General features: G+C 44.1%; 1 protein-coding gene across 3 annotated transcripts in view; it reads left to right on the forward strand.

Annotated features, from left to right (window-relative positions):
- Positions 1 to 3,142: 3,142 nt before the first annotated feature.
- The window catches only part of LOC111141658 (ER degradation enhancing alpha-mannosidase like protein 2), a 32,389-nt gene continuing 16,135 nt past the window's right edge, over positions 3,143 to 19,396 (forward strand). The window contains exons 1-6 of one of the 3 annotated variants that reach the window (XM_022494386.1): positions 3,143 to 3,162; positions 3,934 to 4,044; positions 5,880 to 5,919; positions 9,367 to 9,472; positions 14,958 to 15,083; positions 17,369 to 17,580. In XM_022494386.1, coding sequence (XP_022350094.1) covers positions 3,950 to 4,044; positions 5,880 to 5,919; positions 9,367 to 9,472; positions 14,958 to 15,083; positions 17,369 to 17,580 — 579 coding nt within the window. In that variant the 5' untranslated portion in view covers positions 3,143 to 3,162; positions 3,934 to 3,949. Of the gene's footprint in view, positions 3,163 to 3,531; positions 3,712 to 3,933; positions 4,045 to 5,879; positions 5,920 to 9,366; positions 9,473 to 14,957; positions 15,084 to 17,368; positions 17,581 to 19,396 lie in introns of those variants that run through there. The other 2 variants (XM_022494385.1, XM_022494387.1) reach the window with 2 other exon arrangements.

Below are 19,396 nucleotides of genomic sequence, written 5' to 3' on the forward strand. Positions count from 1 at the left end.
AGATGCTAGAAAAAGAATTCCCAGATACTTCCTTGCTAAAAGTAGTCAAGAGAACTGGGTCAAAAGAGAACTACAGTGCCTTGACTTCCAGCTTCAGGGAACTGAACTTTTTACTCTGACTTTCCAGCAAAAAGAAAGGGAATGTTGAATGTAGAATTATATGCAGCTAAAGCCAGAGGACATTGCAGAAGTCAATCAAATCTCTACTTTTTAAATTCTGTATTGGCCTTTTATGTAAACATTTATCATTAATTTCATCATAGACTGGCACCAAATCTTGGCTCTACCCCTCATTCAGTTTTTAAAACCTGTGCTTCCATTTCTTTTAAATCTGTAAGATGATAATAATAATACTGTTCCAGAGGGTTGTGGTGAGGATTAATGGTGTGATACCTGTAAAGTACTAAGAACAGTGTCTGGAACATAGTAAGTTGCTATAAGTACTTGCTATGATCGATATATCTTGGCCATTTTCATATTAGCATTATTATGGTTATTATTCAGATGGAAAACAGTCAAATTTAGAGTGTTTTCCTATAGTTTTATTTGGCTTCATGATTGTTTCTGGGGGAAAATTCTGCAGTTGATATGTGTGGAATTCTGTTTTCCGTTTTTTGTTTTTTTTTTTTTTTGCAATAACTCTGCATGAATCTGTTAATATTTTCCTTGTGTTGAGAGGCAGTCTCGTTCTCTCACTTTCCGGATATGGAAACTGAATCCCCACAGGGGAAAACAGCTTACCCAAGATCACACAGAAATGATGGCTAAACCAGTAATAGAACCAAGGGCTTCTGACCACTAGTCCAAAGCTCATTCTGCTTGTCACAGAGACTAAGAACTTTCACCTTGGGGACTAACACAATCTGAGCATCCTCAAACTCTGTTTACCCACAAGAAGACTTGACCCTCTACGGTTCCAGGTATTTTCCAATAGATGTCTTTCATTTTTATCAAAATTGCAAGCACTTCAAAGGAAAGGATTGTGGCCTGACTACTTTGGAATTTTGATTGTATGCCATGCACTGTCCATCAAACTCTCAAGGGCAGAAATTATTGCCTACAACAACACATTCAATTAATAAGGGCAGATGTTCTGGTACTATACACAGAATACCTGAAAGACCCCCCTAAAAAACTGCTAGAACTGATAAATTCGGTAAAGTCACAGGATACAAAACCAATGTACAGAAGTCTGTTGCATTTCTATACATCAATAATGAAGCAGCAGAAGGAGAAATTAAGAAAACAATCCCATTTACAACTGCATCAAAAATGATCAAATACCTAGGAATAAACCTAATCAAAGAGGTGAAAGATCTGTACTCTGAAAAGTAGAAAACACTGTTGAAAGAAATTGAAGATGACACCAAGAAATGGAAAGACAGTCCATGCTCATGGATTGGAAGAACAAATATTGTTAAAATGTCTATACTACCCAAAGGAATCTATATATTTAATGCAATCCCTATCAAAATACCAAAGGCATTTTTCATAAAGCTAGAACAAACAATTCTAAACTTGGTGTGGAACCAGAAAAGACCCCAAATAGCTAAAGCAATCTTAAAGAAGAAAAGCAAAGCTGGAGGCATCACAATTTCAGGCTTCAAGTTATATTACAAAGCTGTAGTAATCAAAACAGCATGGTACTGGCAAAACAGACATGTAGATCAATGGAACAGAATGGAAAACCGAGAAATGAACCCACAACTATGGTCACTTAATCTGTGACAAAGTAGGAGAGAATATCCAATGGGAAAAAGAATGTATCCTTGGTAAATGGTGTTGGGAAAACTGGACAGCAACATGCAAAAGAATGAAACTGGACTTCTTTCTTACATCACATACAAAAATAAATTTAAAATGGGTTATAAGCAGTAACTTTTCTTTATTTTTGAGTAGACTCTATGCCCAATGTGGGGCTTCAACTCATGACTCCAAGAACAAGAATCATATGCTCCACCAATTGAGCCGGCCAGGTGCCCCAGGCAATGACTTCTTTTTTTTTTTTTTTTTAAGATTTTGTTTATTTATTTGACAGAGAGAGATCACAAGTAGACGGAGAGGTAGGCAGAGAGAGAGAGAGGGAAGCAGGCTCCCTGCTGAGCAGAGAGCCCGATGCAGGACTCAATCCCAGGACCCTGAGATCATGACCTGAGCCAAAGGCAGTGGCTTAACCCACTGAGCCACCCAGGCGCCCCGGCAATGACTTCTTTGACTTTAGTAATAGTGACTTAATCTTTCTAGATATGTCTCCTGAGGCAAGGGAAACAAAAGCAAAAATAAACTATTGGGACTACATCACAGTAAAAATCTTCTGCACGGGGGCACTTGGGTGGCTCAGTCTTTTGAGCACTGCCATTGGCTCAAGTGATGATCTTGGGGTCCTGGGATTGAGCCCCAGATTGGGCTCCCTGCTCAGTGGGTGTCTGTCTCTCCCTCTGCCCTCCCACCCCTGCTTATGTGCTCGTTCTCTCTCTCTCTCAAATAAATAAAATCTTTTTTTCCAAAAAGCTTCTGCAGGGGCGTCTAGGTGGCTCAGTGGGTTAAAGCCTCTGCCTTCAGCTTGGGTCATGATCCCAGAGTGCTGGGATCGAGCCCCGCATCCGGCTCTCTACTCCGCGGACAGCCTGCTTCCTCCTTTCTCTCTGCCTGCCTCTCTGCCTACTTGTGATCTCTGTCTGTCAAATAAATAAGTAAAATCTTAAAGAAAAAAAAAGCTTCTGCACACTGTGTGTGTGTGTGTGTGTGTGTGTGTGTCTGTATATGTGTATACACACCACACACACACACGGGATATTACTCAACAAAAAAACCAAATATTTACTAAAAAATCACATTTCGCAAATGTGATTGAGTTGGGGGGGGTTGTTATCTTGTATTACTCAGGTGGAACCTAAATGCAATCACAAGTGTCCTTATAAGAGATAAGTGGAGAGAGTGGTGAGACACACCCACAAGGAGAAGGCAAAGAAATGGAGTGATACGGCCACAGGCTAAAGAATACTGCAACTTTCTCTTCTCCAGGAGAAGCTGGAGAGGCAAGGAGCTTATTGTCCTCTTGAGATTCCAAAGGAATTTGATCCAGTGAAACTGATTTCAGACTTCTGGCCTCCAGAACTGAGAGAGAATCGGTTTCTGTTGCTTTAAGCCACCAAATGTGCGGTAAGTTTTTAGAGTAGTCACAGGAAACTACTGCAGTGCACCTGTGTTGTTATCTAAGTCTCCTGCTGTCCTCTGTCTTTAATGCTTATACGGTGGTTGAAAAAAATTATGTATTTAAAGTGTTCAATACAATCGTAGCACACAATAAGTGCTCAACAAATGCTGTTACTAAGACATTAGTTAATTATAGTATCTGTAGTAGCCACTGTTTTTCAGCCACGTTCATTTCCACTTCAGGGACTGTATGTCCCAAGATGCTCTTTGCCTGGATTCCACCTCCCATTATATTCTGGGACTTGTAGTCCGGAAGTGGGTAACCGATTCATCAGCGCGCAGGCGCAGGGGTGCAGATTCCCGGAACAACCCGCAGAGGTTCGCAGGATGAGCGGGTGGCGGTGGCTGCTGCTGCTGCGGCGGCCGCGCTGACAGGACCACGAGCTCTATGCCTTTCCGGCTGCTGATCCCGCTCGGCCTCCTGTGCGTGCTGCTGCCCCTGCAGCATGGTGCGCCAGGCCCGGATGGCACCGCGCCCGACCCCGCTCACTACAGGTGAAGGGGGTCAGGCTCCTAGCCCTTCCTTAGTTGGGGAAGGGGAAGCGCAGACCCGGTCCCTTTCCTTTCCCTTGGTCCCAGGACCCGCCACCCTGACCTGCTCGGACCCCGCCACTGGGCTCAGGTGGTGATTCCCCACTTTCCTCCCTATTTCTTGTCCTTTCCCCTGCCTCGTTTCGTTTTGTGGCCCCCTGACTTATTTCTTGTACCGCGCACCAGGGAGCGAGTCAAGGCCATGTTCTACCACGCCTACGACAGCTACCTGGAGAATGCCTTTCCCTACGACGAGCTGCGACCTCTCACCTGTGACGGGCACGACACCTGGGGCAGGTAGTGCGAGTGGAGGAGCAAGGGGGGCGGCTTGGGTGTGGCAGTCCAGTCCTGGGGGGCGGGTCTGCTGGCGCTGGTGGCTTCACGGTCTCCTCACCAGTTCCAAAAAAGCTCCTGGCGAGAGTGAGGCCAAGTTCCCTCCCAATTCAGGCCAGCACCACCGGGATCCACCCAGCCTCCTGGAAAGTTGGATCCCACCGTGGAAAAAACCCTGAGTTAGCCTGGTGGACTGGACCTCTGGGCTCCAGCCACGAGAGTAACAGGCACCCGCAGTGGGGACTTGGACAAATGGACAGATCTCTGGAGTCCTAGGCTATAGAGGAAGGACTCCAAGAAGTCAGAAGACTCAACCCCTTCATTTTATAATTGGGCCAATAGGCCCAGGAGGGGGTGTAACTCTTCCAAACTCGAAACTTAAGAGCATTTGTTGGTAGTAACTGAAACACACTCATTACTGACTGCTTCTTGAGATTTCAGCTCAAAATGTCACCTCAGGATCAGCTCCCTTAACTACCCACCCCCTACAGGTCACTCTCCTAAATCACCCTATTTATTTATTTTTTTATTTAGTAGCACTTCCCACTTTCTGATACTATCATTTTCACTTGTCTGCTAGTTTGTCTTTCTCACTTCCACTAGAATAAAAATTTATGAGATGGAATTCTCTGTCTTGTTCCTTGCTGAGTGAGTGAAGAATCATTGCATTTTGCTGAGGCTGACATTGATTAAGCACTGTGCTAAGCATTTTACTTGTGTCTTCTCATGTAATTCTCTTAACACCCTTAGGAATTAAATGCTGCTTTCTCCACTTAACAAATGAGTATGCTAAGCACGGGAGACGTTAACTCAACAAAATTTGTGCTGGTTTTCTTCTTTTTAGATGAAAAAAAAAAAGTAAGCAAATGGCAAATCCAAGCAGTACCAAATCATATACAATAAAGTCAGTCTCTCCCTTACCCTAGAACTCCAACCACTGTTGACTTTCATATACATCCTCCCCAAAATATTTTCAGTTTATACCATCATATAAGTATGTATGTGTCTTTTAAAATCAGCTTTTAAAAGGCATAACTTATAAATAAGATGAACCCATTTAAAGCATATAGTAACCTTTATCATAGTGAAGATAGAGTACATTTCTGTCATGCTAAAAAGTTCCCTTATATAGGAACTTAAAGTTGATCCCTCCTCCACTACTGGCCCAAACAATTGCTAATCTGCCTTCTGTCTATATGTCTCTCTTCGAAAATGCGGATGGAAACATAACTCTCACTGCCTATTCTATTCCTTGTCTTTTCCATTTAACTATATAATTTGAATATTTTAACATTAATCCATATAACTCCTGATAACAATCTTTTCTGACAACTTCATAGTTTTGCACTATTCAAATGTATTGCAATTTAGATAATTATTCTTCCAACTGGTGTATGTTTGGGTTATTTCTAGCTTTTTGCTCTTCTGCACATTACTGGATCTGCATTGTCAAACATACAGCTCTGTACACATTAAGATAAATTCCTAGATGGGGAAAAGCCTATACCCTTAGCTATAATCTTATATTGCCTCCCTATGGCGGAGAAGAATGCCTGTGCGTATAGATGCTGTGGTTAACCACAGCTGAGCAGTATCAGCCCATCCTCCCAGGTGCATTAAATGGGTCAGAGCTTCTTGGCAATTTTCACTCTGGCTTCTCTGCCGTGACTGGAAGCTGGGACAGGCAGAGGCGTTGCTGTGCCTCACTTACTGGTTTTGGGGGTATCTGATCTGGGGCAGCCTTACTATCTTGCGTTTGGTTTTCTTACTAAGCAGCTGGGATTTCTGTCCTTTTACAGTTTTTCTCTGACGCTAATTGATGCCCTGGATACTTTGTTGGTAAGTGTCTTGACAGTTGCTTTTCTGCACCACTGTTGTGTAACCGAGATCCTTCCTCTTTTGGCAGCTTGACTGTGGGTGAAAAACGAATTCTTCACTTAGGCCTTTTATTTTCATCTCTGGATTCTGAACCATCAGGTTCTGGTTGCCCAGCTAGATAGAGGAAAAGGATGAATTCCAAACGTGTTCAGGGTCATTGATTCAGCAGATGTTTGTTTATAGAGGACTTGTTATGAACACAGCACTGGGATAGGCCTGTATAACTGGGTGGTACAGAGACTTTGAGACCCTCCTTGTTTTCATAGGCTTACGTTCTAACTGGCCATGTTCGGTGATAAAAAAAAAAAAATAGTAGCAGTAATGAGTTCATGTGTTGTGTGTAGGGCTTGTGCAAAGCACTTTGTATGTGTTACTTTGTTTAATCCTTCCAACAACCCCATGAGATATGTACCTTTACCGCTTCTTAGTGTGGGGAAATCTGATGCTTAGAAAGGTAAAAAGGGTTGGCCAGGGTCCAAGGCTATGAAATGGTGGGGCTAGGACTTGAGCTTAACTCTGAATGAATCCGAGTCTTATTTGTCCTCCTTAAAAAGGTCACAGAAGAGGATTGAACAACTTTCTCCCCACTTCACTATTTCTGGTTTTCTGTCACGTCTTCTCATTTTTTTTTAAAGATTTTATTTATTTGACAGAGAGAGATCACAAGTAGGCAGAGAAGCAGGCAGAGGGAGAGGGGGAAGCAGGCTCCCCGCCGAGCAGAGAGCCCGATGTAGGGCTCGATCCCAGGACCCTGAGATCATGACATTTTTATATATTAATAACATTGACCTGAATGTGATCACCTTATAGATGTAATTTTGCCTTTTTTCCCTTAATGTTAACTTGTATGTACTTGTCCACTCATCAAATACTTACTGGGGGTTCCCTGTATGCCAAGCACAGTGCTAAGTTCTGGAGTTACAGTGTTAAGTTTAAAAAGACATGGTCCCTGCTTTCCTGGAGTTATGACTTCAGTGAGGGAGGTGAGGAATCAAAAACTAATCTTAAAAGACATAGAATTACAAATCGAGATGAGTGCCCCAAGGGAGGGGAACATGGTTCTGTGAGTGGTCATGTAACAAAGGAAATGGAGCTAGACTGAGGAGGTCAGGGAGGACTTCCCTAAGGCAGTGAAATGACACTTCAAGTTGGGATCTGAAGGAGAAGCCAGTATTGACTAGGGAAGTCGGGGAGGACGTAGTGGTCTCGGCAGAGGGAACAGCAGGCGTAGACAAGGTCCTCACGGCAATAGAGAGCGGGACAGATACAGGAAATTGAAGGAGGGCCAGTATGTCTGGGATGCGGAGAAGGAAATGCAGCAAGCGGAGTGGAGCTAGAAGCCTGGTTGGGGACCAGGATGATGGAAGCCCTTGTTCACTATGTTAAGGATTTTGATTTCTAATTTGAGAGGAATGGAAAGCCGCTGAAACGTTTGAGTAGAGGGTGGGAAGTGCTGGGATTTCTGTTTTGAGAAGATCGCCAACTGCGTTGTGGGAAGAGATTCTTGTAATCATTCAGTAAGCATTTGGGGAGTAATTGCTGCATGGGCTGTGCTTGGCACCCTGGGGAAAGGCAGGGATGAATGAGGCTCCTTCCCAGACAAAGGTCTCTCTTAATGGATAAAGTTACTGGAGTCTTTTAAAGGATGAAGAGGTTCATTTTAGCTGGAGGGAACAGAGGCTTCCTTCCTAGGAAGTGACATTCAGACAATCAAAGCCAGGTCATATTTGGAAATGGGGAGACACATGATGGAGAATTTTCTGGCAGAGGGCACAGCATGCCGCAAGGCAAAGAATGGAGGCATAGCAGGTATGGTTTTCCTGAAGTAGGTGAGGATAGGTTACATGAAGACGAACAGTGAGAAACATAGACTGAGGGGCACCTGGATAGCTCAGTTGGTTAAGTGTCTGCCTCCGGCTCAGGTCATGATTTTGGGTTCCTGGGATTGTGCGCTGCATTGGGCTCCCTGCTCAGTGGAATGTCTGCTTTTCCCTCTCCCTCTGCTCATGCTCGCTTTCTCTCTCTCTCAAATAAATAAATAAAATCTTAAAAAAGAAAAAAAAATTTGAGTCCAGATCACGGAGCCGCTTGAGATAATCAGAATTGTTTTGGTTCCAGGTGACAAGAGACCCAGTTCAAACTGATAAGAGACAAGAAGGGAATTTACTGAGTCAGATAAGTAAAAAGTCCAGATAAAGCCTGGCGTCAGACTTAGCTGGATCCAGGCACATCAACAATGTCTTCCCGAGTCCTTCTATCTTTTATCTCTACTTCCTTTGTTAGCTGTGTTCTTGGGCTCTCCGTGTGCTGGGCAGAGTAGCCAAGAGTATCTCCAGATTAACTTCCCACGCAGTGCATATGGGAAGACTCAGCCCTTATGCATTAATACCAGGAACTGAGTCTCATTGATTTGGCTTGGGTCACCCACTTATTCCTGAACCAGTCACTGGCCAAGGAATACATTACAGTGGGCCACATCAAGCACGCGTTAGTGCAGCTGAGGGGATGGAGTCAGCCTCTCCCAAACTGCAGGAACAGCTGTAGAAGAAGAGTGATTCCTCGAGAGAGAATTAGGGTACTACTATCAGAGTAAAAGGTATCAGAATTGCATTTGGCTGATGGTTTAAATGAAGAAGGCTAATTTTCTCAAGTGAGAGGAAGTCTGGAGGTAATTTCTAGCGTGGGGTTGGCTGTTCACCTGTGCCATCAGAGACCCAGGCTCTTTGTATGTTTCCATTCTACCATCATTAGTGTATTGGCTTTCATTTTCATGCTTAGTACCTCAGGGTCTAAAATGGCTGCTACAGCTCCAGAAATCAAGTCGGCTTTCAAGGCAGAAAGAAGAGTAAGCAGTGTCCCTTTTTATTAGGAAAACCGAAGCTTTCCCAGACGTACCCTCACTAGACTTCTCAAGGCTTAGCATTGGCCAGATAATGTGGTCACCCCTAGCAGCAAAGGAGGTGGAGAAAGCAAGTATCTGAATTTCTGTCCTCTGTGGTGGGAGACTACCAGGGTAAAGGAGATTGGAAATCAGTATTGGACCAACCAATCTGCAGTGTTTCCCACAAGGATGAAGGTGATCAGAGAAGTTTAAAAATAACAGATACCCACTGCAAATGTCAAACTAGTTTTTCCTCACGTGGTCTACAGTCTTTATTGTGTCCTTTAAGTGGGTACATAGTGACTCTTTGTGGTCCCTAAGAATTTACTTAACCGGTCTCCTGATATTGGGTGATTTCTAGATCTCCGTGTTTCCTTCTCCTGTCACCAGTCCTAGAACAGAAACTGGAGGTCTTAAGTTGAATAAGTGAAGGCCACACCAGTGTAGGATCCCACACTCTTGATCCAATGTCTTCAGGGCCTTCAAGCCTGAGAGAGCCTCACTGTCAAGTCTCTCTTTGCTTCCAGATTTTGGGAAATGTGTCAGAATTCCAAAGAGTGGTTGAAGTGCTCCAGGACAACGTAGACTTTGATATTGACGTGAATGCCTCCGTCTTTGAAACCAACATCCGAGGTGAGGGCTGCCTTCTAGAACCTTTGGAAGAAAAGAGAGTGTGGAGTTTTGCCTCTGTGTAAACCAGGAAGTCATATATAGGATCATAAGGGTCAACCTTGCCAGAGCACTTGGCCCAGACCAGTGACTGACAGAGATCTTCCCTGCGGAGGGTGGGGTGTGGAGGTCTCAGGATCCCCCATCAGTTTTAGAAATGAGCAGGGAACAGAGAAAAGACTGGAAAAAATTGTGCCAGAACGATTCCTGTATTTGACGCTAGGCTTACAGCCAGCCATGTGTAAGAAGGATGTAACCCTTGCCTTCTTGGATCTTATTGTCTAAGAGGGGCTATCCAATAGAACTTTCTATGATGATGGAAATATTCTGTATCTATGTTGTCCAGTGTTGTGTCCACTAATTACACGTGGCTGTTGAACATTTGAAATGTGTCTGCTGCAACTGAGGAATTGAATTTTTAATTTCATTTAATTTTTAACAAATTTAAATTTGAATAGTGACATATGGGGGGGCACTTGGGTGGCACAGTTGGTTAAGTGTCCGACTCTTGTAAATGAGACAAGATGAGATCGGGAGGGAGACAAGCCATAAGAGACTCTTAATCTCACAAAACAAACTGAGGGTTGCCGGGGGGAGGGGGTAGGGTTATGGACATTGGGGAAGGTATGTGCTATGGTGAGTGCTGTGAAGTGTGTAAACCTGGTGATTCACAGACCTGTACCCCTGGGGCTAATACCACATTATGTTAATAATAAAAAAAAAAGTGTCCGACTCTTGGTTTCAGCTCAGGTCATGATCTCAGAGTTGTGAGCTTGAGCCCTGTGTCAAGCTCCGTGTTCAGAGTGGTCTGCTTGAGACACTCTCTCCCTCTGCCCCTCCCCACTAAAATAAATAAATAAATCTTAAAAAAAAAATAGTGGCATGTGGTTCATGATTTACTGCATTATATGGTACAAGTCTTGGGCATTAGTTTCCAAAGCTGGCTGCGCATCAGAACCACTTGGGACCTTTAAAAAGTTCAATGTTTAGGTTCCACTCTAAACCTAATGAATGGGGATTTCTGAGTTGGGTCCTAGCATCGATATTTTTATCAGGTTTCCAGTGATTCTTATGAAGCTAGTATAACCCTTACTTTCAGTGAACCCCTAGACCACCAGTGGCTTAACAGACTGTCACTTCTGGAGGCCGAGTTATATTTCTTCCCCTTATTTTGTATGTGTTTTGCAATGAAACTTGTATTGCAGGTCTGTGATAATGTTTTTGGAAAGATTAGGGAGCAGAGGGACAGGGACAGCACGATACAAAATCTGGCTGAGGGATCAGACCTGAGTTGGAGGCCATGCTCACTGCTGTGTTCACAGCTTGTGAGTCTAATTTATCATCTGTGATTTATGAGTCTGTTACACTTTTATTGCTGATATGAATATAATTATACCAGCTTTCTTTTGGTTGGCATTCGACCAGGATCTTTTTCTACTTGTTTACTTTCAATCTTTCTATATTTTTTTTTCAAAGATTTTATTTATTTATTTGTCAGAGAGAGAGAGAGAGAGAGAGAGATCACAAGTAGGCAGAGAGGCAGGCAGAGACAGAGGGAGAAGCAGGTTCCCTGCCGAGCAAGGAGCCCGATATGGGACTCGATCCCAGGACGCTGGGATCATGACCTGAGCCCAAGGCAGCCGCTTAACCAACTGAGCCACCCAGGTGTCCCAATCTTTCTGTATTTTTATGATCAGATAGATCTTTTATAAATTACATATTATATTTTGTTTATCCATTCTGACAATCTTTTCTTTTAACTGAAGCATTTAATCCATTTACATTTACTATAATTACTTAGGTATTTGCATTAGTTTCTGTGGTATTATTTTGTGCTATTTGTCCCATCTTCTCTATGTTCTTTTTCACTCTCTCTCTCTTTTTTTTTTTTTTTTGTGCCTTCTTCAGATTGATTTTTTTCCCCTTATTCCATTCCCTTTTTATTAATGTAGAAACTATGCTCAGTATCTAGCTTTTTAAATAGTTTTCCTGAAAATTTAACATAACATAACAAAAGTCTAGAGTTTATGAGAATCTTTATTCACCTGAATAATACAAAGCCTGGCTCTGAGGATATCCGGACCTGTATGCTGTAGTTTGCATTTTTGTTTTTTTGTTTTAAGCCCTCCATACATGATTGCTGTTCTGTACAGTTGAGGTTTTAGATTTACTCATATTTACCATTTCTTTTTTTTAAATAACTTTTTAAAAAAGATTTTTATTTATTTATTTGACAGAGAGAGACACAGCAAGAGAGGGAACACAAGCAGGGGGAGTGGGAGAGGGAGAAGCAGGCTTCCTGCTGAGCAGAGAGCCCAATGCCCGGATCGATCCCAGGATCCTGAGATCATGACCTGAGCTGAAGGCAGATGCTTAACGGCTAAGCCACCCAGGCACCCCATATTTACCACTCTTTGACCGTCTTTCCTTCCTATGTCTCAGACTTTACATCTGTGATCCCTTTCCTTCTATCTGAAGCACTTCCTTTAGAATGTCCTCTCTTGCAGATGTGTTCTTGGCAGATTTTCTTTTCTTTTTTTCTTTAAAGATTTTATTTATTTATTTGACAGACGGAGATCACAAGTAGGCAGAGGCAGGCAGAGAGAGAAGGGGGGGAAGCAGGCTCCCTGCTGAGCAGAGAGCCCAATGCGGGGCTCAATCCTAGGACCCTGAGATCATGACCTGAGCTGAAGGCAGAGGCTTAACCTACTGAGCCACCCAGGTTCCCCTCTTGGCGGATTTTCTCAGCTTTTGTTTGTATGATATGTCTTTACCTCACTGCCTTTCTTGGGTCTTTGAGGGATAATTTTGCAGGACATATGGTTCTAAATTGATGGGATTTTTCTCTTAGCACATGGAAGAAATCTTTCCATTGTCTTCTCATTTCATTGTCATTGTTAAGAAGTAATCTGTCAGTCTCATTATTATTTTGCATGTGGTTGGTTTTATTTATGCTCATTGTCCCCTCCTTTTAAAATCTTTTTATTATGAAAGTTTTCAAAAATATATAAAAATAGAGAAAATAATATAATGAACTAGAGCTACCCATCACCCAATTTCAGTAATCATTGTTACATGGGGGTCACCTCAGTGGCTCAGTGGGTTAAAGCCTCTGCCTTCTGCTCAGGTCATGATCTCAGGGTCCTGGGATTGAGCCCCGCATCAGACTCTCTGCTCAGTGGGGAGCCTGCTTCCTCCTCTCTCTCTGCCTGCCTCTCTGCCTACTTGTGATCTCTATCTGTCAAATAAATAAATAAAATCTTTAAAAAAAAACCATAGTTAACATGGACTCTTAATTTTTTTTTGTTTTTCTTTCAGTGTTCTGCAGTTTTACTGCGATGTGCGTAAATGTGGATTTCTTTTAATTATCTTGCTTGGCATTCCTGGATCCGAGAATCGGTGTCATTCATTAGTTTTCAAAAGTTATGAACTTTTCTCTTTAAGTAGTGCCTCTCCCCCATTTCCTCCCTCTTCTCTTTTTAGGACTCCAGCCAGGGAGATGTTACACCTTCTTACTGTATCCTCCAAATCTCTTTGGCATATTTTAAAAACAATTTTGTCTCTTTATGTTGCATTTTGGGTAATTTTTTGGAATCTGTCTTCAAGTCCACTAATTCTCTCTTCAGATATATCTTATTTGCTATTGAACCTATCTATGTAATTTTTAGTAATTTTTAACTCCAGTTATTACATTTTTCACTTTTAGAAATTCCGTTTGGTTCTTTTGTAAATAGGCTTGGTCCTTTTTATAATTTCTTGCTACTTAGTCACCTGTTCCAGACCTTTCTTTGATTTCTTTAAACATTTCCACATAATTATTTTGTAACGTATCCAATAATTCCAATATTTGATATACTGGTAAGTCTTGTTCTATTGTCATTTCTGCTGGTTTATACTCCCAATGCTTTGTTTCTTTGTATGTTTTATGATTTCTTTAGATTTTAATGTACATTCATTCCCTGGACTTTATCTCTGGGCTTCTTTGAGGCCTAGACTGAAGATTGGTTCTTCCAGGTAGAGTTTTTGTTTACTTCTGCCACTTGGCTGGAGGCACTGTTTCCCAAAAACTGTTTAATGCCAAAAGTTTGTGTTGTCCTAGACTACACAGTTAGTGTGAATTCAAGCTGTAAAACTTAGTGAGTGTAGTTACTAATTCTTAGGGAAGTTTTTTTTTTGTTTGTTTTCTGTTTTCCCTTTCTTTTACTTGGCATCAAGATCTGAGGCATGCAGTTTTCCTTAAAATATGCTGGGGGAGGTGGGTAGGGTTTATTTTGAATCCATCCTTATACAGGCTATATAATTCTTTCAGATCCCAACTTTGGGGAGGTTTTTTTTTTTTTTTTTTTTAAGATTTCATTTATTTATATGATAGAGAGAGCAAGAGCCCAAGTAGGGGAAGGAGCAGGCAGAGGGAGAGGGAGAAACAGGCTCCTTGCTGAGCGGGAGCCTGACTCGGCACTTGATCCCAGGACCCTGGGATCATAACCTGAGCCGAAGGCAGATGCTTAACAACTGAGCCACCCAGGCACCCCTATGGTGGTATCTATTATTAGACTTTCCACTTTCAGTAGGTTCTGCCTTTATTTCTTATTCCCCCTCTGACCGGAGGAAGGGGAAACTGAAGCTCAAGGTCACCAATTCTTTTCCAATGAGAGGGCCATTCAGGGTATCTATTTAGTCATATTTCCAGATACAGAACACTTATGTCTTTTTATGTTTTATTTTTTAAGATTTATTTATTTATTTATTTATTTATTTTTGGACACAGAGAGAATGAGAGAGAGAACATAAGCAGGGGGAGCTGCAGGCAGAGGTGGAGGGAGAAGCAGGCTCCCCAACAAGCAAGGAACCCACCATGGGGCTCGATCCCAGGACCCTGGGATCATGACCTGAGCCAAAGGCAGCCTTTTAACAGACTGAGCCACCCAGACACCCCATATTTATGTATTTTTATAAGTCCTAAATATTGTGTCAGAAATTCAAACAGATGAATTAATGCAATGAAGGTAATAACTACTCTGACCCCCACCCTGCCCGTCCAGGTCTCAGGGGCAGGGGTGGGGATTGGGAGACAGAGTAACCAAGTGAAATGAGCATGGGTTTTGGAGTCAGACAGACCTGGCCCTACCACTTGCTGGATAATGACCCAGGGCAGGTCACATTACCTCTCTGAACCTCAATATCTTCACTTAAAGAGGGGACAGTAGTACCTAGGGCTTGGTATACAATAGGGACTAAAGATAAGTGATAGTCATTGTTTGGGGGATCCACCAAGAGCAAAAAACTTTGTAAGCTTACCAGTGTACCAGTATGTGGGATTAAGGGATTCTTTCACTAGGTGGCTCTAGCCCCTTCCCGGCAGCCACCCAACAGAGTATGTAGGTTTCATTTACACAAGGGAAAGACTGGTCTTTGGGACTCTGACACTTGTATTTCGTGCTCTCTGTAGTGGTAGGAGGACTTCTGTCGGCTCACCTGTTGTCGAAGAAGGCTGGGGTGGAAGTGGAGGCTGGCTGGCCCTGCTCTGGGCCTCTCCTGAGGATGGCTGAAGAGGCGGCCCGAAAACTCCTCCCAGGTAAGACATGGGGGGATGGGAAGTCCAGTAGGTCCTGCTGCTCTTGCTGGAGACCAGGGTGGCGATGCTGAGTTATTTTCTGCTGTTTCTCACCCAAACCCTTGCTGTCTCTGCCTCTGGACCCCCACCATGGAAATCAGCAGAGTCCTGGGCATTTTAAGGGCCTGCTGGGACCCTGGCCCAGGACGGATGAGCTGACCTCACGACTCTTCGCAGGGTGGCACTGAAGGCCAGCCTGGTGGGTGGAAGGCTCTCTTATTTGAGTGAGCCCTTTGGCCTCCTCCCTGCCCCACACTCTGCTGGAATAAAGGGATTCCAGAGAAGAGCCTCGATCAGTGCATTAGGAGCCCCTGGTTCTGGACTAGCCAATGTCTTGACCAAGCCACTCTTCTCTCCCTGGTTCAGTTTCCTTGTCTCTCAAAAGGGAATCATAATCCGTGCATGCCTGCCACATTGGCTTTTTGAGAGGCCGAAAACCAGGTTGGAAAGAAGAAAGTGCTTGGAGAACCGCTGAAAACACCGCTGAAACACAGGGGACTTGTTTGTAGCTCAGCTGTGTCCGGGGCTGCGGGCCAAGCCTCGGTGCATTTGTCTGGCGGCGCAGTAGCCGAGCACGGCCACATGAGCTGGACACTGTGTTCTCTTCCGGGCGTGGTGGGGACTCTGGGGCTGTTCACACCCAAACACATCACCCGAGGCGTTCACCAACCTCTTGGCCACCACAGTTCTCCCTTTCTGGAGAAGAGCAGAGGAGAGTGAGGGAGCTGGTTCAGATGCACTCAGGGCTTACGTAGCCTCAGTGTCTCCTTAAAAACATCATATCCTGTGTGATTCATTGGTATGGCACACTGCTCGGTTGCTCCCCCCTCCTTTCTTTTTCGGTCATTAAAAACCAGTTTGTATTGAGAAATACACAGGCTGGAAAGTCCATATTGGAGCAAGCCCCCACCGATCTGCCATTCAGGTGAAGAGGATTTTGTCACTCCCCCTCTTTTGAACACTGCCTGACTTTTCTGAAATACTTCTTTGAGCCCCGAGGTTGTGACTTACGTTCTCCTCACTTGCCACTTGGGCCTGCCACACACGTCTGCCACTCATAATGAAGTCGCTGGGCCTTGCGGTTCTTGGAAGTTTTGATAACTTTGTTCACAGCTGGGTGACGCACGGGCTGCTCTGGGGTTATTTGACCTTTTGGCCTAGAGAGGAAATCTCTGCCTCTGGCTGTTTATCTAGCTCCTTGCTCTGAATCAGAAGACACAGGGGTGGGAGGGGCAGAGCGTAACAGAGTGGGCACGAGGTGGGCATTCTCATCCCAGCTCTGTTTGGCTCCCTCTCTATGACCTTTGAGTCACTTCCTTACAGACATGACTTTTCCTACCTACAAATTGAGGGTTGAACCACATCAGTAGTTAAGCAATTTATATCCTTTTAAAAAAAAATTGTAATAGTTCACCCCCTAAACTGTTTAAAGCAGAGATCTCAAACTGCCTCCTCTGGGACTGCTTCGGGTCTGTAGGTAGGTTTCATTTGGTCATACTGTGTGTGGAAAAGCATAGGGGAATCGGACAAAGGTGGTCAAAGATACCAGCTTCCAGTTATCCGTAAGTGCTGGGGCTGTCACGTACAACACGATGACCATAGCTCACACTGCTATATGATATGTTTGAAAGTTGCTAAGAGAGTAGATCCTAAAAGCTCTCATCATAAGGGAAAAAACCAATGTTTTCTTTTTGTATCTGTATGAGTCGATGGATGTTAACTTTCTGCGTTCATCCTCCCACCATATAGGTAAGTCAGGTCTTTGTGCTGTACGTCAGTTGTATCTCAATAAACTCAAAAAGAGAGAAGCGTGTGAAGGGCTTCTCGTGGCGCTTGCTCTTCAGGGTGCCACAAGCCCAGCCGCTTCCTACGGCTTAAACCCTACATTCCTCCCACTACGTTTCCTGCCTGCCTCTGAAGGCATCATGTAAAATACTTAAAAATGGAGCTGCTCTAGCCAGAGTAGGCCTGCCTGGGCATGGCAGCCTGGAGCACAGCCTGCTGCTTTCCTCCTCATCATGGGCAAGAGCCTGAGGGCCCCACTGATCAGTGCTTTATATCATCTGGGTTAGTTGGCCACGAAGGGCCTGTAGTCATGACCTCTATCCCTCTCTGTCTTCATCTCTAGCCAATCACCCAGGAGATAGAGAGGAAGTGCTGGTTGAGGCCTCGGGTTTTGGGCCTGTGTGTTGAACCATCCCTATGTCCCCACTCCTGTCTGAGATCATTATTTTGTGATTATTCAGCATTTCAGACCCCCACTGGCATGCCGTATGGAACGGTGAACCTGCTTCATGGTGTGAACCCGGGAGAAACCCCTGTCACCTGTACGGCAGGCATTGGGACCTTCATTGTGGAATTTGCCACCCTGAGCAGCCTCACTGGTGACCCCGTGTTTGAAGATGTGGCCAGAGTGGCCCTCATGCGCCTCTGGGAGAGCCGGTCGGATATTGGGCTGGTAGGTTGGCTGCCACCCTTTCTCTCTGAGTCAAGTTGGCCACTGTAGCCCCTGCTTGTAAGACTCGAGCAGTAAGTTGCAGCCCAACCAAGGGACACTTAGGGTGTCCTCAGCAGTGACCCAGGACTTCGCATCAGGACACTAAAAGTTAACCAAGCCTCCAGTTCAAGTTTTTGCACGGGGGAAGAGGGCATGAGAGGGCACACCCTCTGTCAGGGAGGGGGGCCCTGTTGAGGTTTGACTCCTTGAGCTTCTTGATTTTTAGTAAGTGGGTCATATGCTTCTTGCCCATGACTTGCATGGTGACCTTGGATGGCCAGCCCATCTGGCCCTCATTTTTACTGTCTATTTGTGTTTGTTAAACTGGGTTTCTTGGAACACCAGTGCTGAGAGATGTTGAATGGTTAGCTGTTTTATGAAAAAAGTAATTCCTAGTCAGTTAAGTTTGGGGAATAGTACGTAGATCGTTAACCCTTGAGAAACACAGTTTTGAACTGCGTGGGTCCACTTAGACACACATTTTTTTTTACAATGCAGTACTATAAACATATTTTCTCTTCTGTATGATCTTTTTTATTTTAGAATACAGTACATAGGGGCGCCAGGGTGGCTAAGTGGGTTGAAGCCTCTGCCTTCGACTCGGATCATGGTCCCGGGGTCCTGGGATCGAGCTCCGCGTCGGGCTCTCTGCTCGGCGGGGAGCCTACCTCCCTCTCTCTCTCTCTGCCTGTTTCTCTCACTGCTTGTGATCTCTGTCAAATAAATAAATAAAATCTTTAAAAAAAAGAATACAGTACAGAATACATATACGAAGTTATGTGTTAATTGACTATGTTATCAGTAAAGCTTCCACTCGAGATCAGGCCATTAGTGGTTAGGTTTTGGACAGTCAGCAGTTAATATACAGATTTTCGACTATATGGGGCTTGGCACCCTAACCCCTACATTGTTCAAGAGCCAACTGTAGTGTCTTTTTTTCGAGAGTCATAATGAATATGAATAGGTTAAAGTTTATGAAATCCTATGGTAAATAAATCTATTTAACTTGGCTTAACTCAAGGTTTTCCAAATTTATTTGACCCCAGAGCTTCCCTTTCTTCTCCAATACCTATGAGTCCATGGAGATTGAACACACTTTGAGCCAGATGATCTCTAAGGCTGGTTTCAGCTCTTAAATCAGATAATCTGGTGAAACTAACAGTAATTGAGCCAAAGCTATCCAGGAAATGGCACTAGATTTAGTCAGAATTGGGTTTGATCCCTGGCCTTGCTACATTGAAACTTTGCAACCCTGGACGAGTCACTAAACCTCTCTGATCCTCAGTTACTGGAGCAGTAATGCTGATGTACTAATATACTTTTGGTGAGTCATTATGACTTGGAAAGACTGAGTCGTCTGAAAGTGATTCAAGCAGGGACACATTTTATGCAAGTCTGGTTCTAAGCTTGAAAAGTGAAACTTGTATGAGGAATCCTTGAAAATCCCTTAAGAAGATGTCACTGTGGAGACCTACAGTAACTCCCTTAGTAGGTCCAACACCAGCAGGTTTTTCTCCAGCCCTGGAACACCACAGTGGACTTTATATCCTCTCAGCCCTTACCATGGCCTGTCTTCTGACAGTGTCTCTCCCTGCAGGCCTTCTCTGTTGCCCAGGGTCTGCTCTGTTTGCCTTCAGCTGGAAGTTCCAGAACTTAAAACTACCTGGAGCAGTTCCCCAAATCAGAGACTGATACCGATAGGAGTCTGTGGCCTCCCAACCCCACACCCCGATAGCCTGCATTTCTTCTGAGAGTATCAGGCTGCCTGCCTTGCTTC

Source organism: Enhydra lutris, unplaced genomic scaffold (assembly GCF_002288905.1).
Source record: "Enhydra lutris kenyoni isolate GAN:26980312 unplaced genomic scaffold, ASM228890v2 scaffoldscaffold6, whole genome shotgun sequence".
NCBI lineage: Eukaryota > Metazoa > Chordata > Mammalia > Carnivora > Mustelidae > Enhydra > Enhydra lutris.